At 41.6% G+C, this 27030-nt stretch overlaps 3 protein-coding genes across 43 annotated transcripts in view; 2 read left to right on the top strand and 1 right to left on the bottom strand.

The window, feature by feature from the left end:
- Positions 1 to 12815, top strand: part of LOC139387467 (obscurin-like) — an 87959-nt gene extending 75144 nt beyond the window's left edge. For all 39 annotated transcript variants that reach the window (XM_071133663.1, XM_071133673.1, XM_071133680.1 and 36 more), the window contains 16 exons: positions 398 to 537; positions 857 to 1057; positions 1182 to 1258; positions 1616 to 1786; positions 4769 to 4928; positions 5046 to 5162; positions 5328 to 5492; positions 5612 to 5770; positions 6047 to 6224; positions 6436 to 6549; positions 6697 to 6864; positions 7617 to 7719; positions 7922 to 8051; positions 8436 to 8529; positions 8767 to 8809; positions 9391 to 12815. In XM_071133663.1, the coding sequence (XP_070989764.1) occupies positions 398 to 537; positions 857 to 1057; positions 1182 to 1258; positions 1616 to 1786; positions 4769 to 4928; positions 5046 to 5162; positions 5328 to 5492; positions 5612 to 5770; positions 6047 to 6224; positions 6436 to 6549; positions 6697 to 6864; positions 7617 to 7719; positions 7922 to 8051; positions 8436 to 8529; positions 8767 to 8809; positions 9391 to 10528 (3158 nt within the window). In that variant the 3' untranslated portion in view covers positions 10529 to 12815. The remainder of the gene's footprint in view (positions 1 to 397; positions 538 to 856; positions 1058 to 1181; positions 1259 to 1615; positions 1787 to 4768; positions 4929 to 5045; positions 5163 to 5327; positions 5493 to 5611; positions 5771 to 6046; positions 6225 to 6435; positions 6550 to 6696; positions 6865 to 7616; positions 7720 to 7921; positions 8052 to 8435; positions 8530 to 8766; positions 8810 to 9390) is intronic.
- A 305-nt stretch (positions 12816 to 13120) lies between these two features.
- On the bottom strand, positions 13121 to 23192 carry LOC139387470 (guanylate kinase-like). 3 transcript variants are annotated; one of them, XM_071133703.1, is made up of 7 exons: positions 22992 to 23192; positions 16937 to 17050; positions 16795 to 16836; positions 16407 to 16642; positions 16122 to 16206; positions 15937 to 16022; positions 13121 to 15776 (listed from the first exon to the last, which is right to left on the bottom strand). In XM_071133703.1, the coding sequence occupies exons 2-7, from the start codon at positions 17046 to 17048 to the stop codon at positions 15738 to 15740; spliced, it is 600 nt and encodes a 199-aa protein (XP_070989804.1). In that variant the 5' UTR covers positions 17049 to 17050; positions 22992 to 23192; the 3' UTR covers positions 13121 to 15737. The 3 variants fall into 3 exon arrangements, with proteins under 3 accessions (XP_070989804.1, XP_070989805.1, XP_070989803.1); XM_071133704.1 differs by lacking the exon at positions 22992 to 23192 and adding an exon at positions 21936 to 22059; XM_071133702.1 differs by lacking the exon at positions 22992 to 23192 and adding an exon at positions 21913 to 22027.
- LOC139387469 (multiple myeloma tumor-associated protein 2 homolog) lies at positions 21856 to 26656 on the top strand. The gene is made up of 8 exons (XM_071133701.1): positions 21856 to 22704; positions 23468 to 23621; positions 23707 to 23752; positions 24051 to 24133; positions 24546 to 24618; positions 24820 to 24908; positions 25010 to 25102; positions 25931 to 26656. The coding sequence occupies exons 1-8, from the start codon at positions 22608 to 22610 to the stop codon at positions 26178 to 26180; spliced, it is 885 nt and encodes a 294-aa protein (XP_070989802.1). The 5' UTR covers positions 21856 to 22607; the 3' UTR covers positions 26181 to 26656.
- The last annotated feature ends 374 nt before the right edge of the window (positions 26657 to 27030 follow it).

The following is a 27030-nucleotide window of genomic DNA, read 5'->3' on the forward strand; positions in this document are numbered from 1 at the left end:
TAACTTGTGCAGTAGCAGCAAAACTGTTGATGGCACTAATGTGTAGTTTAGCTAACCTTCTGAGGAATCTTGATAATTAATTGTGCTATGCCAGTGATAATATTCATTTTACGGGTCAAGAAGCCAAAGCTACACATTCCAGGTGGTCTGTGGATGTTTCAGTGGCCAATTTCACCTTTCTGTGAATGTGTGTACAGTATTATTAGGCCTATGTGCAGGTAACTGCCGAAATAAAGGAAACACTTGTGTAACTGAAGGATACTATTGACACTTAATGTATGTGTTTCCTTTATTTTGGCAGTTACCTGTATATACTGTGATATGTTGAGGTGTGTGTGTGTGTATTGTATGCTCTCCTGGCTGTCTCCCTCTGAACCCCTCCCCCTTGCTGACCCAGCCTCACTACGTGTCCCGGGAGGCGATAGTGACGACGAGACCAAGACACCCTCCGCCTCACCACACCATGGTCGCTCTCGCCCCGGCTCCATTCTCGCTGACTCCTCCTCTGAGTCTGACGACCCTGATGCCAGGGGAGAGGTATGGAACTATATAAAAGGATCTGTCATTCTTGTTCTTTGTTTGGAACACCTCAGTATCACATCACTCATACTGGGTCCTCTCTAATGACTCTGAATTTTTTTCTCTTATATTTTTGACTGGATTTGCAGACTACTTACTTGACTTATTCCTTTCAGCTCCTAATGCAGAAAAGGGCTTCAACTGGCCTGCATCACCAGCAAACCCAGTTCTGGGAAAATCTCTTATAAATACAATTATATTTTTTCATCCAAGTCACTCTGCAAATATAAACTCTTATAGACAAGACTTTGTGTCTGATGTTCGACTCCTTCTACAGATGTTTGACATCTATGTGGCTACGGCTGACTACAACCCCACCATCCCCAACAAAGATACCATTTCCCTGAAGGAGGGCCAGTATGTTGAGGTTCTGGACTCGGCACATCCACTCAAATGGCTGGTCCGGACCAAACCCACAAAAACCACTCCATCCCGACAAGGCTGGGTCTCACCTGCCTACCTGGATAAAAAACTCAAGGTGTGTTTGAAGATCCAAGTAATTGCTTTAGCACCAATATTGTACATCGACCTCTACTCTCTTGATCCTATTTTAGTTCAATGTTATTGTGTTCTTAATGTTACATTAAACCTTTGTGTTCTAGCTGTCTGATGTTGCTGGTGACATCCCAGAGGGAGGTGGAGAAGAGGTCTCAGAAGGAGAGTACAAGAAGAGACTACTGTGAGTCGAGAGCTTCTAGAACTTCTCACACTCTCTTCTATTAGGGCCAAAACTTAAACTGAGATCAGACTGCCATGCAACTCTGACTTTCACACAAATCAAGATGATTTGTGTGAAATCAATGCAGGTGCTTCTACACCTTGCTGTTTGGGGTTTTAGGCTGGGTTTCTGTACAGCACTTTGTAACATCAGCTGATGTAAGAAGGGCTTTGCAAATACATTTGATTTGATTCGAGAAGGAATGTAAAAAAAAAAAAAAGAAGAAGATAGTTAGGATTCGGCTCTGCATGCACAAGCAAGAAACACCACCACACTCAACGACACCCCATAGTAACCACAATGCTCTGTCATCCTCAGCCAACTGATTCAAGACATGATCAACAGCGAGGCAGAGTTTGTCAAAGAGATGGACTTCTTCACCTCCCACCACATCAAGCAAGTGGAGAGCCCTGACACCCCATCTGACATCACCAGCCAGAAGGAGGCCATATTCAGGAACATCAACGAGATCAAGGCCTTCCATAGCGAGTAAGTACCACTGACTGTTTTTTGGCCCGTCTTCAAACAAACTTAAACTTTTAAGGATTAATGAAGCTTTCATAAAGCCTTTATAAGGCTTGTATGTATGCTTCAGAAATGACCTAACTGGTTCTATTGTATTGATGTTTTGTCATTATATAATACCATACCATTACAAAACATTAGGAACACCTGCTCTTTCCCATAACATAGACTGACCAGGTGAATTCACCTGAAAGCTATGATCCCTTATTGATGTCACTTGTTAAATCCACTTCAATCAGTGTAGATGAAGGGGTTATTTTGAGACATTTGAGACATAAGCCTTGAGACAATTGAGACATGGATTGTGTATGTGTGCCATTCAGAGGGTGAATGGGCAAGGCAAAATATTTGAGTGCCTTTGAACGGGGTATGGTAGTAGGTGCCAGGCACACTGGTTTAAGTGTATCAAGAACTGCAATGCTGCTGGGTTTTTCACACTCAACAGTTTCCCGTGTGTCTTAAAAATTATCCACCACCCAAAGGACATTCAGCTAGCTTGACAAAACTGTGGGAAGCATTGAGTCAACATGGGCCAGCATCCCTGTGGAACGCTTTTGACACCTTGTAGAGTCCATGCACCAACGAATTGAGGCTGTTCTGAGGGCAAAAGGGGATACAACTGAATATTAGGAAGGTGTTTGTAATGTTTTGTACACTCTGTATATACCACTTATAAACTGGGCAGTTTGGGTTCTGGATGCTGATTGGCTGTGTTAGGTTCTAAATAAACACAGTAAAAAAACTAAGACTCTTATTAAAGCTCAAACCAAGTTTATTCACCCACTGGGTCATACAGCTGCATAAGACAAATCATATCCACACAAGCAGTAGTATTTAATCCTTTCCCCTATGCTGAGCCCCTCTTTACACATCTGAACAGCCAATACACCTCTGTTACTATGCAGAAGATTAGTGATGTATGTTCTTCCCCACTTCTTCTAACCTGACCTCTGCCCAAATTCCTCACTCCTCCACAACTCACTGTCATGAGACTGTCTCTTCTCCTCCCATAGGATCCCTAATGTCTGACAATAACATATCCTGGTAGAATGTAAACATTCTACATTCCCCTCTCTCCTCCAGTGACATGAGAAATGATATTTAATGTTTTCAAGTCTAAAAGTCAGAACCCAACAGATGAAACAGCATCCCAGCTATATCAGACAATATACCACAGGTATTACATAAAATTACACTAAACAAAAATATAAACGCAACATGTAAAGGGTTGGTCCCATGTTTCATGAGCTGAAATAAAAGATCCCCAAAAATGTTCACACACACAAAAACATTATTTCTCTCAAACTTTGTGCACACATTTGTTTACATCCCTGTTAGTGAGAATTTCTCATTTGCCAAGATAATCCATCCACCTGACAGGTGTGGCATATTAAGAAGCTGATTAAGCATAATGTAATGTCATGTAATATTTCTAATTGCATATAACTGCCTTAATTTTGCTGGACCCCAGGAAGGGTAGCTGCTGCATTGGCAGCAGCTAATGGGGATCCTCAATAAATACAATTTACACAAGTGCACCATTGTGCTGGGCACAATCAAAGGCCACACAACACAATGCCACAGATGTTTTGAGTTTTGAGGTGGTGTGCAATTGGCATGCTGACTGCAGGAATGTCCATCAGAGCTATTGCCAGAGAATTAAATGTTCATTTCTCTACCATAAGCCGTCGCCAACGTCATTTTAGAGAATTTGGCAGTACGTCCAACATGCCTCACAACTGCAAATCACATGTATAGCATTGTGTGGGTGAGCGGTTTGCTGATTCAACGTTGTGAACAGAGTGCCCCATGGTGATGGTGAGGTTATGGTATGGGCAGGCATAAGCTACGGACAACAAGCACAATTGCATTTTATTAATGACAATTTGAATGCACATCAATACCGTGACGAGATCCCAAGGCCCATTTTCGTACCATTCATCCACCGCCATCACTTTATGTTTCAGCATAATAAGGCATGGCCTCATGTCACAAGGATCTGTACACATTTCCTGGAAGTTGAAAATGTCCCAGTTCTACCATGGCATGCATACTCACCAGACATGTCACCTATTGAGCATGTTTGGGATGCTCGGGATTTGATGTGTGTGACAGCGTGTTCCAGTTCCCAACAAAATCCAGCAACTTCACAGAGCCATTGAAGAGGAGTGAGACAACATTCCACAGGCCACAATCAACAGCCTGATAAACTCTATACGAAGGAGATGTGTGGCGTGCATGAAAAAAATGGTGGTCACACCAGATACTGACTGGTTTTCTGATCCACCGCCCCTACCTTTTTTTTAAGGTACCAGTGACCAACAAACGAATATCTGTAGTCCCAGTTATGCCTATTTCAATTGATTAATTTACTTATGTGAACTGTAATTCAGTAAAATCTTTGAAATTGTTGCATATTGCATTTATATTAATGTTCAGTATATTTTTTACTGTTCTATTTATCTTGGTAACTGGTTTGTAAAAGCAATAAGTCACTTCTGGGGTTTGCGTCATGCCTAAGGTTTGCATAAGAACAACCCATAGCCGTGATATATTGGCCATTATAAACTGCGTGGTTTGAGCCCTGAGTGCTGATTGGCTGACAGCCATGGTATATCAGATCGTATACCATGGGTATCATAAAACATTTATTTTTATTACTCTAATTACGTTGGTAACCAGTTTATAATAGCAATAAGGCACCTCTGGGGTTTGAGGTACTTTGCCAATATACCACGGCTAAGGGCTGTGTCCAGGCACTCTGTTTTGCATTGTGAGAATGAACAGTCCTTAGCCTTGGTATATTGGCCATATACCACACCCCCTCGGGCCTTATTGCTTAAACTTATCACACCACCTCTGGGTTTATTGCTTAAATAAACTGGTAATAATTACATTTCTCACAAAGCTGCTGAATGAATTGACCCCATACTGTGTCATGCGTAGGTCCATGCTCCCTAAGTTGAGCCACTGCGACACTGATGACGACGTGGCCATGCGCTTCCTGAGGAGTGGCGAGGGCTTTGAGAAGTACCTCCAGTACCTCGTAGGCCAGCAAAAGGCAGAGGCCGCTATCAGTGACAAGACCGTACACCGCTTCTTCAAGGTAAGTGAACCCTTCACAAATACTGTTAGCACAAGTGGTCATTAATGTGTAAGTCTTGTCATCTTAGTGACTATGTAAGGCTAGTAATGTTTCTAAACCCTGTTGTCTTTGTCACAGGAATACACAGACAAAGAACAGGCCAGTGCCGACCCTGCTGAAGGTCCTGTACTGAGCATCAACGCCTACCTACAGAAACCTCTGGACAGAATCCAGAAGTACAAGGCCTTGCTCAAGGTGAGAGTTTAACACTGTAAATTGGGTATTCTTTGTTCTTGTTCACACACTAGGAATTAATGCACCAGAGCATAAATTGTCATGTTTTTATGTTATATAATCTTGTTTAAATATTAGTGTTATTATTATTATCTTAAATCGTTGTGCCCATTTCTGTGATTGTAGGAGCTGATCAGGAACAAGGCCAGGAACGGTCAGAACTGCTGCCTGCTGGAGGAGGCCTATGCCATGGTTTCATCACTGCCTCAGCGTTCAGAGAACACACACCACGTCTCCATGATAGAGAACTACCCTGCCACTCTGGATGTATTGGGGGAGCCCATCAGACAGGTGAATAACCAAAATCCATTTGCTTCCGTTTGGTGGCTAGTGAATACGACCATATTCTTGAGGATTTTCAACTAATTTTGTTTCTGTAGCCTATGTGACGGTGTTGTGTTTTGTGACAGGGACCCTTCATGGTGTGGGAGGGTGCACCTGGGGTAAGGTCCTCCTCCAGAGGTCACCATCGACATGCGTTCCTCTTCAAAAACTATGTCATCATCTGCAAATCCAAGAGAGACACCAACACAGACACCCAGGGCTACGTCTTTAAGAACATGATGAAGGTAAGACTCTCTTCATTGCTCTTTCTAAAAACTCCAGAAGTAACTCAGCATGTCTATCCACTGAAACAAGTCACTAAAGAATTAGTCAACTCTAAACACCAGACCATTCCAATCTGTTGTTCAGGGTTGGCATAGAAATAGATTGCTGCTGGAGAGAATATATCATCAATGTCACACTTCCTATGACATAAAAAATAATTTCCTAACAGATAAATAAATAAAGTGAATCATAGTCTTGAGGATAACTACTGTTTCTCTGTCTGTCTCCCTCCCTAGCTGAACAACATAGATGTGAATGAGACAGTGGAGGGTGATGACCGGGCCTTTGAGATCTGGCACGAGCGTGAGGACTCTGTCAGGAAGTACACGCTTCAGGCTCGCACCGTCATCATCAAGAACTCCTGGCTGCGAGACCTCAGGGAACTGCAGCAGCGCTACACCATGCCTGCCTGGAGTGAGTCTGACACACATATATTCACTCAGATCCACCAGACAAACAGAGACTAGTTTTACATAGCATATTGTGATCTAACCTTTACTATCAAACAAGTACTTTTTACATACTATGAAATTGCATACTATAATTTAATCTGTAATTGCATAAAATGAGTCATCTCTCCACTCAGGATTGATTGATGTGTAAATACATCCCTCTATCTGTCCAGGTATGCCTGACTTTGATGAGATTCTGGCTGACTGCACAGCGGAGCTGAGACAGACGGTGAAACTGGCCTGCAAGGTTACTGGAGTACCCAAACCTGTGGTCACCTGGTACAAGGGTATGAGACACACCATCGAGACCGCTGTGCGAAACGCAATAGCTGTGCATACAGTGCATGTTTGTTTTTATCTACATAGCCCATACCCTGTTAATGTTTTTGAGGTAGAAACACCTCTGTTAAAACTGTTTCCTCCTCTGATGACAGACGGACGGGCAGTGGAGGCCGACCCTCACCACATCATCATCGAGGACCCTGACGGTTCCTGCACCCTGATCCTGGACAACATGACGGCTGATGACTCTGGACAGTACATGTGCTTCGCCACTAGCACAGCAGGCAACGCCAGCACCCTGGGAAAGATCACTGTCCAAGGTCAGTCTCTATTACAGAGGGGAAATGACACCAACATTAGGCTTGAACTGTAAAAGTGAACATAGTGCACACCCAGACCCTACTCATATGAATCATTGACATACAATGAGTGTCCAAAACATTAGGAACACCTGCTCTTTCCATGACATAGACTGGCCAGTTGAATCCAGGTGAAAGCTATGATCCCTTATTGATGTCACTTGTTAAATCCACTTCAATCAAATCAGTGTAGATGAGGGGGAGGAGACAGGATAAAGAATGATTTTTAAGCCTTGAGACATGGATTGTGTGCTATTCAGATGGTGATTCAGGTTCCTTTGAACGGCTTATGGTAGTAGGTGCCAGGTTTGAGTGTGTCAAGAACTGCAATGCTGCTGGGTTTTTCATGCTCAGCAGTTTTCCGTGTGTTTCAAGAATGGTCCACAACCCAAAGGACATCCAGTCAACTTGACACGACTGTGAGAGGCAATGGAGTCAACATGGGCCAGTATCCCAGTGGAACGCTTTCGATACCTTGCAGGGTCCACGCCCCGATAAATCGAGGCTGTTCTGAGGGCAAAAGGGGGTCCAACTCAATATTAGGATGGAGTTCCTAATGTTTTGTACACTCAGTGTACATGTCAAAAGTAAAAGTGATTGATACTTTGCTTTGGGGAAAAATCTACAATTCCAAGAATCTAAATTGTCTGGGAGGAATGTTGATCTTATAAAAAAATAAGCCTGTTTTCAAGAGTAACAATTGTGTGTTTTAGTGCCTCCTCGTTTCGTGAACAAGATGAGGAATGCTGTCTTAATCGTTGGTGAGGATGCTCAGTTTTCCTGCACCATCCAGAGCGCCCCCAGCCCCAAGATCAGGTACACTACACCACACCTGTCTCCTAGGCTTTTTAAACTGACAATTTTTTAGTGACAGTGGACTGTGCCATTTTCTTCTTCCTACTGTGCTCATTATGTTGCCCATTCTTAATAGTTAATATACTGTATAAGCTAATAAATAAGTATGTGTAAGGTAATTCATATTATCTCAAAATGTAATTTCATGCGTGTCCCTGAACAGATGGTTCAAGGAGGGCAGGCTGCTGACTGACCAGGAGAAGTATCAGACCTACACTGAGTCCCGTAGTGGAGTCCTGGTGCTGGTCATTAAAGGCCCTACGGAGAGAGACCTGGGACACTACGAGTGTGAGGTAGGCCTTTAATTCACCACCCCTCAGCTAAAAAAAATAGGTCCGGTTTCCCAGCCAAATAAAGCCTAGTACTAGACTGAAATGTACTTTCAATAGAGATTCTTAATCCAGGACTGGCCTAATATGGGTCCAGGAAACCATTCCATACAGTTGTAAAACACTGGACTGCAAAGCACCTCGTGTGAATAGCTGCTGCTGTATCACTTGTGAATGATCAATACAAAAGAAAAATGAGAGATACAGTAGTAGTAACATGTAACAGTAGTTACATTATTTGGATGCTTGACATCCTTCAAAGAGGATTGTTTTCATGAGACATTACATTGATAAGATGAAGCCATTGTTTCAGTAAGCCTAATGTATTCTCCTCCCTGCCCATCCCAGTTGTCTAACCGACTGGGCAGTGCTAAATGTGCAGTTGATCTGTGCCTTCCTTCTGCTGTGGCTAGAAGAGGAGAGCAGGCGATCACCATCGAAGGTAGGAATACTCCCATTCATGCACATACCGTTGTGCATTAGTTTCATAATTTACCTCTTTTACCAGGTTCTTAAAATGTAGAGAATGTATGCTTTTATTTCCATACGCCACGTTCCTACAAAGGAAAAGATGAACCATCAGTTCATCAACAATTTAGATGATGTAGTCTTTTTGTCTTAACATTAGCTATCAATTTATCTGACTAACTCCATAAGCCCTGTCCTGCTTTCCTTCTAGTCACTGAGCAGGAGACTAAAACACCAAAGAAAACCATCATCATGTAAGTGTGAACAGGTTATGATACACACTATAAGAAGCATGCATACTTGTGTGTGTCCTCTTTAGGCCTCTGCATGCATGGCCAGGCAGTATTTCAATGTGTAAGAGTGTAAGAGGGGCTCACTCAACGCCAAATATAACTTCCAAGGAGCCGGCATTTGGAATGGTTCCATAAGGGAATGGTTGTTAATATTTCTTTGTCTGCACATTTTCCTTAACTCATGTGCCATTGCATGACATGTTTGTATGAGTAGACAGGACTCCACTTTGTGTGTGTGTGTGCGCGTGTCCGTGTGCGTGTACACGCTAATTAACACCTTTTGTATGTAGTCTTATTGTGAAAACAGCATGCCAGCAAGTTGTTCTATCTCTCTGCTGTCTCTCTCATACCTTCTGTTCTGTTCCTGGCATACAATACACTCTTAGAAAAAATGGTTCTAACTGGAACCAAAAAGGATCCTTCTTTGGGTTCTCCTATGGGGACAGCCAAAGAAACCTTTTAGGTTCTAGATTTAACCTTTTTTTAAGTGTTCCTTCTGGTCTGTCCCTCTTTCACACCCTCTGTGCTGTGTCCCCTTACAGAGAGGAGACCATAACTACGGTGGTGAAGAACACCCGTATGAAGCGTCGCGGCATGTCTCCATCTGGGTTCAACCTCTCCGAAACCAACACCCCAGATCTCCCCACCACCCCCACCGGCACGGCCAGGCAGAGGAGGCAGGTTTCTGCCAGCAGGAAGACCACCATCCCCACCCTGTACGTCACGGAGCCCGAGGGGGGTGCTGGGGCCCGGGCCGCAGAGAACAGGTGGGTGGAGGTAGAGGAAATCATTGAGTACAAGGTGAACAAGTCGCCCAGGCTATCCAGGAGAAGAGGGGTCTCACCAGCTGGGTCGGAGCGAGCGAACACCCCCTCCTTCACCCGGCCACGGAGGTCCCCGAACCCCAACACCAACAATTCCAACAACAAGCTGGTAGAGCTGCAGAACTGCTCCGAGCTGGAGGGGGCTCATCCTACAGCCTGGGATGATGATGAGGATGATGAGAACATGGCTTGGTCCGAGGTTGCCCCTGAACTCAGTGGAGAGGCCTGCGAGGTCTCCGCTGTTCTAATCCCTAACGACCATGAACATGATGAGGCCTGGCTAGAGGAGCAGAAAGAGGCCTTTGTCACAGAACCGGATGATGATGATGATAACATGGAACCTCCCAGGAAGCTGGAGCCTAAGACCCTGACCCAGGCCGGTCGCGTTCTCACCCTGGAGGACTTGGAGGACTATGTTCCCAGGGAGGGGGAGACCTACAGCTCCTCCAACACCAGGCCCTCCCCTACCGAGAGACCCTGTGAGGTCTCTGTGCTTCAGAGGGAGATTGGGGGCTCTGTCGTGGGCCAGCCAGTGCTGCTCAACGTGGGGAGGCCTGTGGTGGTGCCCAGGGGGAGGCGCAGCCCTGGCTTCTTCAGCCGATTTAGAGAGTACCTCTCAGGCAGCATGTTCTCCCTGGCTGCCCCCCACCACCACCACCCCAGCGGAGACCAGTCTAGAAGGGAGAGAGAGATTCCCATCCAGGTCAGCCACGCCAAGCAAGAGGTCAAGCCTGCATACTGCTCTGAGGTGCAGAGAGTGGAGGGAGGGCAGCAGAGATACAAAACCAAAGTCTACACGTCAGTGGGCAAGCCAGTCACTCTTCAGATTAGCCAGAACCCATATCAAAACCAATAACCTAGTGTGTGAAAATCAGTTGCTTGATCTGAACCAAACTGATTTTTGTTAATTGGTGATACGTACAATAGTCGTTTTAGTCTTAAATGGGAACATTACTACTTAAGTGTTAAAAAGCATATTCTAACCTTGCATTTTCTTGCAAATGGGAGGATCATTCCATTTTGAAACAACCCATCTGAAAGTCAAATGCAGACACAGGAAGTCAGTTGTTTTGGTCAGACAAAGTCGTTTTTAAAGGACAAAACATCAAAAGGGGGTTGGATATGTTGTTTAGGCTAAATGATTTCCAAACGCCATTGTATACTATCCAGGCTTCAATTTATTGTTGCCTTGCTTGCCACATATTTGATTATTTGATGTACAGAAAAATATAGAATAATTGCAAGTCTTGCAACATGGACTGACACCGTTTGAAAGTTTAAAAAATCCATCTGCTTTACCCTCAGGTGACAGCTGTTTTGAATGTCAACATCTTGATGTTAAACTTCTGTTCTGTAGGAGAACATCAGTACAGTACTATATTTCTCTCTGTGTGTTATCTCTGAAGTTTAATGAACAAGGAATATCCACCTTGACTTGTAGCATATCAGTTTGTAAATAGGCTAACTAACTCCTGTGAAAGGAAAAAAATGTGTCTCGACAGTAACTAACCAAACCAATGACTTCAGCAACGAAATTGCTAGAAGTACAAAAGAAGTCTAAAAGAGCATTGATTACAGACGTTGCTGGATTGTGTGAAACATTGTCGATGTTCTTTCAAATGCAGCCACGGTCTGCTTGAGAATACAAGAAAGACAGATTAAAGACTGATACATGGATCATTGAGTTGTACTTCAGATTGGGCTGTCCTGTCCTATGGAGAAGTCTAGAATTTTCTAAGCGTTTCTAGATGGGCAGTTACATGTTGTGCAGTGCTGATGCTTTTACATTAACTGTATATCACTCACTTGTGGTGTGGACTGTGGAATGATATAGGCCTATGATTATGTTATACAGGTCTCGTATAAAGGGTCTCTGTTTACTTTAGGTCATATACATGCAAAACATAGACCTATATAGGATATTTCATTTTGAACTGGGTCATTTGTTTTATAGAAAAGCACTTCATTATCAGTTTATTGAGAGCATTAAAGAGTAGATTGACCTCAGATAATTAAGTATTTGTGATTACTTTAAGGTCAAATGTAATTAATTATATTTAGAAAAGTGGGAGCATGTTATGTATTAGCTTTTTGAAAGCTGATTTGCGTGTTTATCTGATTGACATAATTTAATTAACACAATGAGTCCCACTGTAACTCCGGCACGTTTTGGACTTCTGGGTAGAACCATTGGATTTGTCTTTCTTCTGCATCCGTAGATACCTACCATTAGTCTGTGTAATTAACGGGGGCTGAGCTAGAGCTGTGTTTGTGAGACAAGGGCGGATCCCAATGGGGCCCTGGGCTGTGTCTTTTTACTAAAACCTATGTAGTCTGAATGATTTGAGCTACAAACTATTCAGATATTTATGAAAAGGTGAGACTCTCACGAACACATGCATGTAACTATGACGCTCAACACCTACACAAGAGTCATTAGAAGGTAAGGGGTTGTTCTACATAGAAGATCATAGGAAATCCCAGGACATAGTGTCTATAATAAGCTCACATAGTGGCTCTCACAAAATCTAAACAGTTGTCATTTCCCAGTGAGCATACAATTTCTGTACTTACAGGATTTTGCTTTGGCAGATTAAAAACATTTTTTTTTTGACATTTGTCAATAAAACTCATGAATGCAACTGTTTTATGTCAAAGAGTTTTGTGTTCTACTTGTAGCCCTGGTTGTCCTGAAAAGAACACTCCCTTGTGAGGCTAAATATCAAGGCTGGACATGCCCTTATAATAAATTAAAGTCAGATACATTAAAAGATGATTTTTGCTGGGGTCGCGGGACTGATAGGGTTAATATTCATCTTGTCACATTCAGTTCAGGTGGGAGCACAGTTACATAGTTAGTAGTGAGCCATTGTACACTGGATTTATTCACTTTGTTGCAATATATTGTTTTAAAAAGTTAATTACCACTTTCCAAAGTAAGAGTGATGTTTTGTTTTTATGTTATTTTAAACGTCTTGTAAAAGCATTGAATGTTTAACTTTGTAAGAAATTCAACATAAATCACATAGGTTTTGACTGCCTGCACATGTTTAGTTAAGAGAATGAATAGTTCATGGATTTTTGGGAGGGTACTCCCAAGTGTTTAATACACCAAAACAATTAAATTTCAACTGATGAACTGATCAGCCTGTTGTTTTATTCACTCTTGGTGAATGTGTGGGTTGGTTGGTAATGCAATCACCGAATGTAAATGGTTGTGCTTTGTCTTCCTCTCGTCTATATCCTCTTCAATTACATTGAATCTTTCACATATAAAAGAGTAGGCCTAAGAAATACTAGTCAGAATTGGGAGTCAACAACGGTAGCTCTAACCATTGATTATATATTTCAGGTAAGGTGCTTGGACTTCAACCATACTGTTCAGCAAATCACTGGCCGTTTTCAGTCAAGTTAACAGGATCACTATGCTTAAAAAAATAAAAAGATATCCAGGCAAAACATTTTTATTAATTTACTTGACTACACTTGTAAAATACATAAAATGTTACTAGAAATACATATTATTAAACAAGGACTCGTTGAAGGCTGGGTAAATTGTCAATATTTGGCCAAAGATGACACATTCAAAGCAGTGGTATAACATTTGCACCATTAAAAAGCTGTTTAGAGTGAAAAAGTTAAATAAATATATTTCAATAAGTAATTTGTGCAAAGGAAGGAATGTTTTGTTCAAAGGGAGATCAAATACAGAGGACAAGAAGCTATGGAGTTTAAGAGTCATGGGCCAGAGTATGTCATATTAGTTACCAATGAACTGAATTTGGGTTCTGAATGGAAAACATGTTAAACGACAAACTTAAAATAAATAGGTGCAGCCTTTTTAGAAGGCTGCCTTGAACAAAGAGGCTTTGTGGAATTCAATGTAACCAGTTTCAAGTAAAGCAAATGCTCTGTGTGCTTGGTTCTACGCTTTTCTATATTCTCCTGAGGACAGAGCCAATATTTGCTCCATTTATTTCATATTCATTCTCTTTAATTCTCACTCAAACATTTCCTTTCCAAAAAAAGGCCAACTGAATATCATTATAATATAGGTGAGATTGTAAAATATAAATAAATATACAATAATAAACATACAATACAAAAGTTTTACACCATTACAATACAACTGTCAAAACAACAAAAACATGTATTAGGGGTTAGACTACATCACCGTGAGTTGTGGGCTCCAGAAGTGTAACTTTGTTATACAGAGGTTAACATCATGATTGTAAATCCTAAATGGCAATCCTTTGTTTTATGAGTGAATGAATATTGTACTTTATCATAATTGTATCAGTATGGTAAAACAGGGAAACTTCAAACATATCTTTTCACACACAAGATGACTAGGATCATTAGCTAACAGCAGCTAGGCTACAGTAAGTTCCTGAGATCAGCTGTAATACGTATGGTGCTTCCGTGTGACTATCTTAGAGCCAGAGTTAGCCTGTGCTTCGCTAGTGCCCAAGCACCTGGCCTTGTGATTGTTTGTTAGCTGCCCTATGTTGATGAACTACTATATGGGTCAAGAATCCCTCTTTTAAAAATAATGAAAAGGCAACATAAAAAAAATATAACCATTGATTTTCTCCTCTTCACATTTCTGGCTATGGCACCTTGCTGTGGCCATTACGACAACCAATGGGGGAGGGGGGGGGGGCAGTACTGAGTCAAGACCGGGAAGGGGACAAGGGGTCCGAGACAGAGTCAAGACCAGAAAAATGCGAGTCCAATTCAAGACCATGATTGTAATTTGGTCAACTCACCACCAAAATGTCCAGTATTTCTGTTTTCATATTTAACAACATACGGATTCTTTAGGCATTCAGAATAGTGAGAAAATGCATGCTGAGGGAAAATACAACATGTGTGTGAAACATTGTTGCATTTAAATATGGAACTGATAGCATTTTAGGAACAGGAAATCTTATTAAAAATGTGTTCATATACACACCCCCCAAAAAATGGTCATTTTTACATTTTCATAAATTCTTAGAACGTTTGGGAATTACGTATACTAAACAAACGAGCCATTTGCCAGAATAAATTTTAGAACACAGTTGTTCAAGTTCTTACTAGCTAACCAAATGATACCTGCATCTCTAGCTCTAGCTGTGTATAGCCACCGTTAGTGTAGCTATCTAGCTAACGTTAGGCTCCAGGTTTTTTAGCTTGCTACATATTGTGTTTTACAAAAAGTGCACTCTCATACATGAGTGTGCTGGTATTATGGTTGCTGTCCTTTCAGAATCACAAACATGTCATACACTGAAGGCCTATAGGTTCACCACTGTACTAACCTGTCACACTGAAGGCCTATAGGTTCACCACTGAGAAAACATGTCTATACTAGATATAAAAGCTGTTAAGGTATTTATGTTTCAAGAAAGGAGTGTATATATTTGGCCTGGAGAAGCAGTTTTATGCTCTGACTGATAGTAAGCTGGTAATTAGGCGTTTTTTTACTCTGCTGATCTCGGCTGGTCCCAGACTGAGTTAAGACCGAGTACAAATGTATCCAACACTGAGACAAGACCGAGACACTCAATGTGGTCTCGAGTACTACAACACTGCCATTAGTGGGAATGAGTCTTGTTATTATGGCCTTCTGTTGTTGAAGAGCAGAGAGAACACAGTTAATGCTTTGGGGGTATAATACTACTAAATGGGCAGAAGAGAAAAAAAAATGGCAGAAACTCCTGTATGCAGTAAACATAGAAGAAAAACTTATTAGGGACCATCTCAGTCACAGGTTAACCATTAATGGAGTGTTTTTCTTTGTGGACAAAAAATAAATAAAACTGTGCCAAATTAGTAAATAAAGCTAAATAGTCCACTTCTACTTACAGTTTTTATCATCTTAATACCTACCTATATCCTCCCAATATGTAAAAACATAGGCTAGATCTTAGTGCACACTCAAAAGTCTAGGTGCAAGGGATGTTGTCTGGAGTTCCTTCCCACACCAGTATCTGACAGAGTGTTCAGGATTGGAATAGAGGGGCTGACATTTTGTACGGAGTGGCCAGGACGGCTGGGATGGATGTCATGCTTCTCGTCGCTTAAGAGGACAAGTTGGTTTTCTGGACTTTTTTGATTTCCTTAAGAAAGAAAGTAGGTTTGAGGATGACATCAACACTGACAAAGATCTATTAAGGATTTAGCAATACACATTATGTGACTAATTGGTTTTCAACAAGTTAAATGGTGCGTATGGTCCAGTCCATCATACCCAGCTATGTCATGTCGATACCAACTGACCTCAATAAGAGTGTCTTTCAACTTCCCATAGGCATCGTCAAGACTATCATTGACAATGACAACGTCAAATATGCCAGGATCTTTGCCTGAAAGATAGGGGAAACAGTTTTAGACCATTTTTAAACATTTCATTTATAAACATACAACTCTGTTTTAGCCCAAAGTCTCTCCAGAATCAGACTCACTTATCACCATGTCCACCTGGGCAGCATGCAAACGTTTCTGGAGGCTCTCCTCTGACTCTGTCTCTCGGTCTCTTAAACGTTTCTCCTACAATTACAAGTGACAGAAGAAGATGAATTAAGTCATGGGGGTTTATGTTTGGATCACAATCCCAGACTGAGTTATGATAGGTTTATAACCACATTACACGTTTATAAACAACATTCAATATGGTATATCAAGTCTCAAAGTAAAACGAGACAAAAATGGCCCTGGTAAACAGTTTTATAATGCTGCCCGTCTCTCACCAGGATGCTCATGGACGGAGGTTGGATGAAGATGTAGATGGGGTTGAGGTCTGTCATCTTGACCGCCCTAACGCCCTGCATGTCGATGTCCAGGACGCAGATCAGGTTCTTGTCCTTGACGTCCTGCACGGAGGCCCTGCTCGTCCCATACATGTTCCCGGAAAACACTGCGCTCTCAATGAACTCCCCTTTGTCGATGCTGGCCTGCATATACTCCCTTGTAACATAATGGTAATCTGTAACACAACAACAGTTGCATATAAAAGGTTGGTTGTTGAAACCAATAGGACACAGCGGACAGCATAGGTGGTTGAAGCGAATTAAAGAGATGCAGCAGGAGGAATTGGAGCAAGATCATCCATCCTGGGAGTTTATAAACCCTACCTACCTTTACCATTCTCTTCACCAGGACGAGGGCTCCTTGTTGTGTCTGACGGATGAGAGCACACAATTGGATATCTTATTTCTGTAACTGACACCTCGCTGACATTATACAAAGTTAACATGGGACTGGAGCAGAGCACACTTACGTGAGACGCTGAAGCCAAAGATGCCCTCGTACTCCTTGAGCAGCTTTTTGAGCAGCGTGCTCTTCCCAGCCCCCGACGGGCCACTCAGCACCACTGGCCTGGGTCCTGCCATAGCTGGGGGAGAGAGAAAGAGACAGGGTTAGAGGAGATGAGGAGATGAAAACACACACACACACACACACACACACCAAACGGAAAGATCAATTTACACAAATGGTTGGAACTGGTGTCATAAGGAGAAACAGACAGATTAAAAACATACCTAGGCCTATCCTTTACTCACATGAAACTGGAACAATCTCAAGTAGCCTATATTGAAAAAGATCAGACAGGTGGTGTAGTATAGGCTGGTACTACCACACTGATCTCATGAGCTTACATAACTGGTTTACCTGTAGTACAAGGCTAGGTGTAATATGAGGCCAGGTGTAATATGAGGCCAGGTGTAATATGAGGCCAGGTGTAATATGAGGCCAGGTGTAATATGAGGCTCGGTGTAATATGCCTGGTCTAAAGAATACACTATAGGGATGAATATGAAATGGACCTAATGACCCAAGCATCCCATAAAACATGGAACAAACAGATTAATTGCCTTTTGAAAAAAAAAAAAAAAACATTTCAGAAGGTGATTATGTAGTAAACATCCTAAGCAATCAGAACAGGTTCCAACAAGACTAGTAGGACCAACACAGCTAGAGCAGTTATTAAGTCCCATTAGGCCGTTACCACGGCACCATCTACTAATTGGAGTGCCTAAAATTACCCTGCTGCTTCTGATTGCAAGGCATAAGTGCTTTCAGTACACTGTCTACAATTATTATTTTTTAACCATAAAATACACTTAAAAAGACTAAAATCAGTATGATCCTAGGCTAAATGTTTACTTGTTTCTTATGATGTAGCCTAGGCTATTTTTGAATGTGTTGTCCAATTTAGACATACCCAACAAATGTTCCACTAATAGGTCTAGGCCTAAACTGAGACTAGTACAATCTGAATGAGGAACAGCCACATACCGTGGAGTTATTTGATTTTCAATTTAGCTAGTGTACTAAAAACCATCAGCCGAGTCAACACAGCCGGGTCAACTACAGAGATAATGACAGTGATAATAGCAATGACACACTATTTTGGAATTAGTCAAACAAATCAGCTTTACAATAAAAAAAAATTCTGACCTATCCTATTCCAGAAATCTTCATCTTTAGTTGTTAGCCATATAGGCTATATCATATTATTAGGCTAACGCCCCTCTTCCTCCTTACCTTCAGTCACTTTCAGTAGACGTGCGAGTGAGGGAGAGCAGCAGGTTGTGGGAGGACTGGATTGGCAAGTGAATGAGCAGCACTATTATATACTGGAGCTGGGTGTGTCAGTCTATGTGGTGTCTGTGTGGGCGCAGACTCAGCACTGTACAAACATAGGAAAGTAAATCGCTGCTCCCTCCAATCACCGCTCAGTAAGTTACACAGTAGCCTAAACCCTGCCCAGCAGCTCGTGACATAGCCTAGATATTGACAGCTTCTTTCAGTTGTCTACGGAAATGATAAACGAATCATGCAAAACACAAAATAAACTCAGGTGAGAAATTATCATACAACAGTCTACTGCATTACTATTAAACACTGCAAACATAACTAGACCTAAAATGCATATCTCATAAATGACAAATGTCTCTTCAATCCACAAAATAGCATTGCACCTTAAACGACCATGTCATTTATATATCGCTAGCCTACACTGTTTTAGGCTACTAAAAGTAATGTATCAGTGGGTTTGGTTAGATGTCCAAAAATAAGAAAATCCATGTGAATGACGTGTCATACTTTACTTAAGCCTCCTCATAAATCTACAGATGCTAATTTAAAGGAACTAGAGTTGTCTGCAAAAAAAAGGAGTTTGTTATAATAGCCATATGATCCCATATAAGCTCATTTCCATTTTAAAAAATGGATTCTCTCTTGTAATAGGCTAATCAGACATGAGCTCACCCCCTGACAAAAAGATAGGAAAAACCTCAGTGCGTGTAGCCTGACAGCTGCAGGTGACAGAAGCATTCATTCTCTGCCGCCTCTTGAATGTTTAAACCACAAACAAATTCACAGCTCCTTTACAAGTCAGAATCAGTCATGGGTTTGACGCTGGGATGCAGATGGTCAGACTGTTGTCACAAAAACATGTGGACAGAAAACAGACTATAAGAGTGGTTTAGGCTACATCCAGTCAAATAAGAAACCACTTCTCGCAAGGTTCAGATCTAACTTTCTCTTCCTTGCAGTCAGAATACCAGCAAGAAATGGTACAATTCAAGAGAAGGTGACAAGTTAGCCTGTACAGCAAATATTCAAAACAATTGGGTCTACAATGACACCATACATAGGGACATCTTATAGGCTTGGCCTAACATCTAAAGGCACCACTTTTCAAACGTGACAGAAAAATTGGCTATAGGCTACATCTACACAGGCAGCCCAATTCTGAAATTGTTTCCACTACTTGGCCTTTTGCCCAATCACATCAGATCTTTTCCCATCAGATATTTTTTGGATCTGATAGGTCAAAGGACAAATTAGTGAAAAAAATATCAGAATTGGGCTGCCTGTGTAAACAAAGTACGTGTTACAGAAAACGAGGTGCATGTGAGCCGACTGCAGGCACAGGATAAGGCTAATTGAAATGGTTACAGGAAACATTGTTCTGCATGCCATTACAGATGTTGCATTCAGTTAACTTTAGGTCAACCCTTATATATGCTTTCCACAGCATGTGATCGATCTTTGCCAGACAGTGACCAACCTTTCATCATGTGAATTCAGTTGGCTCCTAATTTCATTAGGCTGTTACTGATTAGTATGTTTTCTAATCAGCTGCAGCCTGCGATAACAAAGTGCTCAGTCAGGTAAGATACACTATATGTCCAAAGGTATGTGGACACCTGTTTGTTGAACATCTCATTCCAAAATTATGGGCATTAATATGGAGTTGCTATAACAGCCTCCGCTCTTCTGGGAAGGCTTTCCACTAGATGTTGGAATATTGCTGCAGGGACTTCAGCCACAAGAGCATTAGTGAGGTTGGGCACTGATGTTGGGCTATTAGGCCTGGCTCGCAGTCAGCATTCCAATTCATCCCAAAAAGTGTTCGATGGGGTTGAGATCAGGGCTCTGTGCAGGCCAGTCAAGTTCTTCAGCACCAATCTTGACGAACCATTTCTGTATGGACTTCGCTTTGTGCATGGGAGTATTGTCATGCTGAAACAGGAAAGGGCCTTCACCAAACTGTTGCCACAAAGTTGGAAGCACAGCACTCTCCAGTCCCGTTCTGTGAGCTTGTGTGGCATATCACTTCACAGCTGAGCAATTGTTGCTCCTAGACATTTCCACTTCACAATAACAGCACTTACAGTTGACCGGGGCAGCTCTAGCAGGGCATACGTTTGACAAACTGACTTGTTGGAAAGGTGGCATCCTATGACAGTGCCACGTTGAAAGTCACTGAGCTCTTCAGTAAGGCCATTCTACTGCCAATGTTTGTCTATGAAGATTTCATGGCTTTGTGCTCGATTTTATAGAACCTATCAGCAACCATGCTCTGAATGCATGTGTGGGTATGGATGTGGGTAAGCAGACAATCAAGCTACTACGGCCCCCCCCATGATGAGTTCAGATTTTTTGTGGTTGCCACCCCATCAAAGTTGCCTATCCCCGATCTAAAGCATATTGCATGAGAAGGTTCTTACCTAAAAAGGTCTTCCATCCCTATTCTATGCGGTTCAAATTAGGCCAGAAAATGTTTTCCCATTCAACAGTAAAAAGGCAAAAGCTGCCAAACCAGATCCAATATGTACTAACAATCAGTTTTCCTTTTCTCCCCTATAATAACTCATAGCTTTCTAGAAACATCCAAGTTGATAAGATATCAAGCCATAATAGAGCAATGTACTTGATAACTAATTTAGGCACCACTTACCTACTTACCTACCTTACATAGCCTAAAGCTGTGTGGGAGAGTATAGATGATGATTATGTAAACAAGACATTTCAACTTCAACACAAATGGACAGTGAATTAGACAGCTCTGTCTTTCCTACTAGGTGGTGCCTATTGGAGCTCATACTTTTTGGGGAAAAGCATATATTTTTTTGTATTCTATCAGAAAAAAGGACATGTTTGACTTTCAGAAAAACATGTTGGTCAAGCTCAGGCACTTTAAAAAAAATGCTGGGGTGTATTTTCCAACCAGTTAGCTGCATAATCCTAAATGGGTGGAATGTAACAGGGTGGGAATGTGAAGCCTAAATTAGCCATAGCTCTGTGAGTGAGCAAGATTGAGCTAGTATAATGGTGTATAAACATTTGAGCACGATTTTAAAAACAGATAAAACAGTGTTTATATTTATTTAGCTTTGCGCCATTGTTTTCCCACCAAATAAATGATGACACTTCCTGAATGTGGTGTCATTTTAGGAAGGGCTTGTTTCTTAAACGGAGATTAACAACAAATTAACAGGGTGGAAAGTGATATCAGAAAATCTTAAATGAAACCATAAATACAATAATTATTAAAAAACGTTATTGATGAAAGACAATTTAACTAGGACTATCAAATAACTAAAATATTTAATATTTTATGGTTTATATTTCTCGTGGAAGTTGATGAATAACACCCGGGGACATGGCAAAAACGCCTACATCCACTGAAAAAGTGTTCAAAAGTCATAACATTTCCTCTCAAGAGCCATATTTTTGAGGTAAAAGACACCCGACCTTATATTTAAAGTATTTTGGAATCCACATGTTACAGTAAATAAGAAGTGATATTTCCTGGGGACAGAATAATGCCTTGACACGGATTGACCAATGCGTATGGCCTGTGTGACAGACTGGCTCGCTTCAGTGATGATAACGAAAAACAGCAGGCTATTGAGAAATAGTTCATAGACTAGCGGTCAAAATAATATATGATCATCCTACCTGAGAAGAGCCTGGATAAATACCTTGTATACATCTACAATGACTGCGGTTCAATATCTCAATAATGTCTCCAAGGCGTCATTTCCGTACTTATTGGGTGGTCTTTCTGCCTTTTCTGTCTACATTCCGCGTGAAGGCCATTAATATAGATGGTGTTTCGACGTCATCTTCACGAGCCAAATAAACGAGAGTACATCGTTCAAATACCAGTGTGTATACGTCCTCAACCGAGTACATTCAAAAAGGAAACGGTGTCGTATTTTTGTGAGCGTTTAAACTCCGCACGCGATACATAGACCTTTTGAAAATCTACATCCAACCCAATAAACAGAAATAATATAATTACTTAATATAAGCATTTTACAGGGGTTGCAGATTCAGTATTACGAACTGTGCGTAATGAACGCCCCCAGCTAAAAATAGCTATTTGCGTGCAGATGATCGGCGCACAAACACTCGAGACAGAATAGTTAGCAACGGTGTGGTTTTCGTTCTTGGTTTTTCACTTGTTTAGCTAGCTAACTCAGTTTATTCGAAACACGGAAAAGGTTACTATCCATGCTTCTAACCATCGCTTACTATATCGTCGTAAGCGGACGTGGGAGAGAAAAGCCAGAAGGAAACTCCCCGGATGGACAACGAGAGGGCCTAACGTGTAAACAAAGCTTTCATCGTCTTTATTCAACGCTAAAATAATGTTTGGTGCTTCAAGATCTGGGGGTGTAAGGGGGGGGCAAGACCAATTCAACTGGGATGACGTGAAAGGCGATAAACACAGGGAAAACTACCTCGGTAAGTGGAGAAAAATGGGCATCAACCCATCGTCGCCAATGACCTTTGTCTACTGTAATTAACGACTCGCTTCTTTGCGAATAGACAGCAGGGCGACTATCCAACTAATAATTAGGTCAAATGTTTAGTTAGTAACTAGCTAACTACTTTCTAGATGAACTAGATACAGTAGGTAACTACTTAGCAAGTTATAATAATCGACAATGTAGTTAGCTAACGGTAGTTACCGCAATAAAGCAATAGGTTGTTAGCCTGTACTCATTTATTCTCGAGTGCCACGTTCTTACCTTTTTCCGAAGTGTAGTCAGTCCCTCATTAATGTTGCATTGCTTGTCAACAACTCAGATTGTCTGCCTGGAATATACTTATTTTTTTAACCCTATGTTGGAATGGTGAATTTTGAGATTAAGATAAAACCAAGCGCAAACAATTGACTGAGCTGCCAAGGAGAGCGGCCACGCACACTCGACTGCGGCTGGTCAGGGAATGCAATTATGCTAGTCTGCGCATATACATGGCTTGCTGTATATACATGATGTTATCCAAATTAATACACTGGTCACGAACGAGAACTATTTCTCAAATATTTTACACTGTGCAGCCAGGAGGAGAGGGGTGTGTATTCAACACTGCAACGTTGATTGTAGAAGCATAGTTATGGCAATCACTTCATTATGTAACTTTATTACCTAAGCCATGTCTCTGATTTGGACATGCATGCATTTGGAGTATATTTATATCCCTGCTATTGTTTCAACCCCAGGGAACTCTCTTATGGCACCAGTGGGGCGATGGCAGAAAGGCAAAGATCTGACGTGGTATACCAAAGACAAAAAAGGTGGTGTCAAGCCTATGTCAAGAGAAGAGGAGCTTGCTGCTGTGAAGGCAGCAGAGCAAGAGGCTCTGCTGGCTGCCCTGTAAGTGGAACATCACACAGAAACGACTACCTTACAGAAATATTAGAGTAAAATGTCAAACTAATGTCTTATTCATTATTTTCAGAGGCCACAAGAATATAAAGAGACAACCATCTGGCCTGACCAAAGAGGTACTTTTTTTGCCTTCATAGGGTTTGAGACTCATTTGTATTATGTGCTTTTTGTTTACACAAGTTCTAGTATGTTTTGGATTATAATCATGTCTTAATTTGATAGTATCACAACTGCATTAGACCAGGGAAGATGACATTTAGTTTAGTTTAAATCTCTTTTATTTAGATTTTTATTTTTTTATTTTAAGCATTTGTCACCATGATTTAACGTAACTAGCCTAGTCATATTTTATCATAAATCTTAAGGATGAATACGGGATTGCTTTTGTAATGCCGATTCCAATGTGTCCAACAGGACCTTGCAGATGTGTGCAGGAGGGAGGATGCGGAAGCTGAGGACAGAGATGTGGACAGAGTTTCTGGCCTTGGAAGCTCCGGGTAACTGACTGAACTGTTTGCAAAAGTGGTTGTTTCACAAATTCTGTTTTTAAAGCTGGGTTGATACTGTAGGAGACTTCTCACCAACAATATTTTTTTAATATACGTAATTTAGTAGACCCTCTTATTCAGTGCGACTTATAGGCGCAATTAGGGTCAAGTGCGTTGCTTGGTGATTCGAACCAGCAACCTTTTGATTACTGGCCGATGCTCTTTAACTGTGAGATTTTTTTTTCTCCCACGTCTTCTAAGCATTCTCTCAGGTCGCTCTTCACTCGTTTAGACTTTTTTTAGCAGCATATATGAGTCCATGACCGAGTATCCCCTTGATATTCAAGTGGAAGAAACAGTGGAAACATTATGGATTGGAGTGTACTAGTTGAGTAACTAGGAGTATGTTTTCTGTCACCAGTGCAACGTCACGGAAAATGGTGTTCTCCCAACAGGAGAAGGAAGCTGCCAAAATAGGCTTGTCAGTCTTCACAGTAAGTTTGTTTATGCTCTCTGAGTAAAACATCCTCACGCAAAGGTGAGCCATCTAAAATAATACACAACTCTGTTTAGGTGTGTTAATCCATTTGTGTTGGCTACATATTTTTCTAACATGATTGATACCGCTTAGGAATTGATTCTGTAATAGTCATGTTACATGATTACGATCATAATGGAGAGCATTGTTTTCACAGCACCATAAAACAGAAGGGAAGTCTGGAAACCAGGAAGCCTCTGCCAGAAAAACATCTGCGAACACAGAGAAACAGGATGTGGATCAAAGGTAGTGTGTTATTGATCAGTGTGTTGGCAATCGAATATCTGAGGTAAATTTCTTCAGATTACTGTCTCAAAAGACTTGCCTGTTATACTTTCCCATCATAGACACGATAGCAGCAAAAAGAAGGAAAAGAAGCGCAAAAAGAAGAAAAGGCAGAGAAGAGACTCTTCCTCCTCGGATTCAGAAGATGACAAAAGGTGAGCGTGTTGTTTCTCCCTTTTATACCTGTAGGTCACTTGTATGTCATGTTCACTTTGCCTTCCCCTTTTTAAATGATAAAATCACAAGAAAACAGAACACCAATGTCCAATAATGTTACAAGTGGCGCAGCCACCTAAGGCACTGTATCTCGGTGGAAAACCAGGCTGTATCACATCCGGCCGTGATTGGGTCCCATAGGGCGGCGCACAATTGGCCCAGCATCGTCCGGGGTAGGCCGTCATTGTAAATAAGAATTTGTTCATAACTGATTTTCCTAGTTAAATAAAGGTACAATTTTAAAACGGCTTATTTGCTTTAGCACTAGAGGGTGCTAAATCACTGTTGGCGAGGTGGAGAGCTGGTCTTTGGTTCCATCTCAAAAGATGGGTTTTTGCCAACCTGCAAATGTTCTGTCAACAATTAGACTTTGTATGCTTGGTAGAAACATAGAACAGGTTGTACACTTACTAGGGATGTGTCAGTTAATGTGTCCAGCTGCTGTATTCTGTGGTAATACAAGACTGATAAAAAAAAAAAAGCAGGCTTGGGATGTTTAACAACAGGAAGAGGTAGTCTTAGTTAAAATAAGGTGTAGGGTTGATTTTTGAACTGAGTGAATGCATCATCCAGCCCATGTCATGCTTATCTTGTTTGGGGGGCGGGCCTTATTTACTATTCTCCTATGGAACCCAGATAGTTATCCTTTTATAGATGAGGCAGTGGTTTGTATAACGTTCAGTGTATTCCTAATGTTTCTTCCTCAGCTTACTTTGACCCCTGCCTATTAGTCTCAATCATTGATTGTGTGTTTCTTTACTCCTCAGGCGCAGAAAGGACCACCGTCATCATAATCCATCATGCCTCAGTCAGACTGGAGCCAGACCCCATGACAGCCATTCAAAGGGGGGACCAAAGGGTGAACGCCACCCCCTCTCCTCTCAACGACGCCAGCAGAGGCATGACACACACTCCTCCCACAGGGAGTCCCCCGTCCCCCGCGCCAGCCACAAGGCAGCCCATGCTGCTCTGACACAAAGCCACAGGCGGCGCCATGACACAGACTCTGACGAATAATATCCCCCCCCACTCAATCAGACACATTGAGGGAGAGGAGTGCTCTAGCCCACAGCAGAGCAGCTTGACTGGTCTATGGACTGTCCTCATGTACTTCTGAACTGGACTCAAGGGCTGTGGTTGAGAACAGTAGGTCAATCTGTAGGCTACTCCTCAAACCACTAGCAGGCTTGTGTCCTTATTTGAACTGACCAGTTTTTATTTGTGTTAAATTTTAAATTGTTAAATTTGTTTTTATTGGTATTTTATTTTTCTGAACCAGCTCAAATGCATTGTTTCTGTGTCTAGCTACCAAAATTGAAGGACACTATTCATACAATTGAATCAGGGACTACCGAAAGCAAGTTAAGTGCATGTGTTCTTGGTGCTGAAAATAAGTTAGTCAATACAAACTATTGCTGTCCAAGACATTAAATCCGGCGTGACACTTGCCCATTAAAAAATGTATTTAAATGTGTGCCAACACCTAAATGTTACCGAGTCTCCTCTTTGGTTTGTCAGTCTCGTCATCAGTTGAGAATATTCACTTCTCTCCATCCCACTGTGCCTCACACTACTCAGCATTTTTGCTCCTTTTCCTCTATCAAGCAAGAACTCCTTTGCCCCATCACTCTTTTCTGTTCTAGGTTCAGTTGCCTGCCTCCCTGGCTGGGGTAAGATACAATGCACTCCAGTGGTCATAATGGAGTGTAGTGTTTGTATTTGCCTTAAATCAGGTCTGAAAGGGGGCATTCTACTGGCTAGCACCTGATGGTGAACTAAAATGAGCAAGACATTCACAAAGGAGTGTGCAAAGAAGAAAAAAAAACAGTGGTCTTTTATATGGCAGAGTACCATTAGGACTGCCATA

Source organism: Oncorhynchus clarkii, chromosome 28, assembly GCF_045791955.1.
Source record: "Oncorhynchus clarkii lewisi isolate Uvic-CL-2024 chromosome 28, UVic_Ocla_1.0, whole genome shotgun sequence".
Lineage (NCBI taxonomy): Eukaryota > Metazoa > Chordata > Actinopteri > Salmoniformes > Salmonidae > Oncorhynchus > Oncorhynchus clarkii.

Bases quoted from the DNA above. Each gene is read 5' to 3' on its own strand.
- LOC139387469 (XM_071133701.1), top strand. From the start codon at position 22,608: ATGTTTGGTGCTTCAAGATCTGGGGGTGTAAGGGGGGGGCAAGACCAA. The intron at 23,622-23,706 runs GTAAGTGGAACA...CATTATTTTCAG, and splicing joins GAGGCTCTGCTGGCTGCCCT to AGGCCACAAGAATATAAAGA. The intron at 24,134-24,545 runs GTAACTGACTGA...TTCTGTCACCAG, and splicing joins TCTGGCCTTGGAAGCTCCGG to TGCAACGTCACGGAAAATGG.
- LOC139387470 (XM_071133702.1), bottom strand. From the start codon at position 21,946: ATGTATACAAGGTATTTATCCAGGCTCTTCTCAG. The intron at 16,643-16,794 runs GTAGGTAGGGTT...GTTGTGTTACAG, and splicing joins TGGTGAAGAGAATGGTAAAG to ATTACCATTATGTTACAAGG. The intron at 16,023-16,121 runs GTGAGTCTGATT...CCTATCTTTCAG, and splicing joins CCAGGTGGACATGGTGATAA to GCAAAGATCCTGGCATATTT.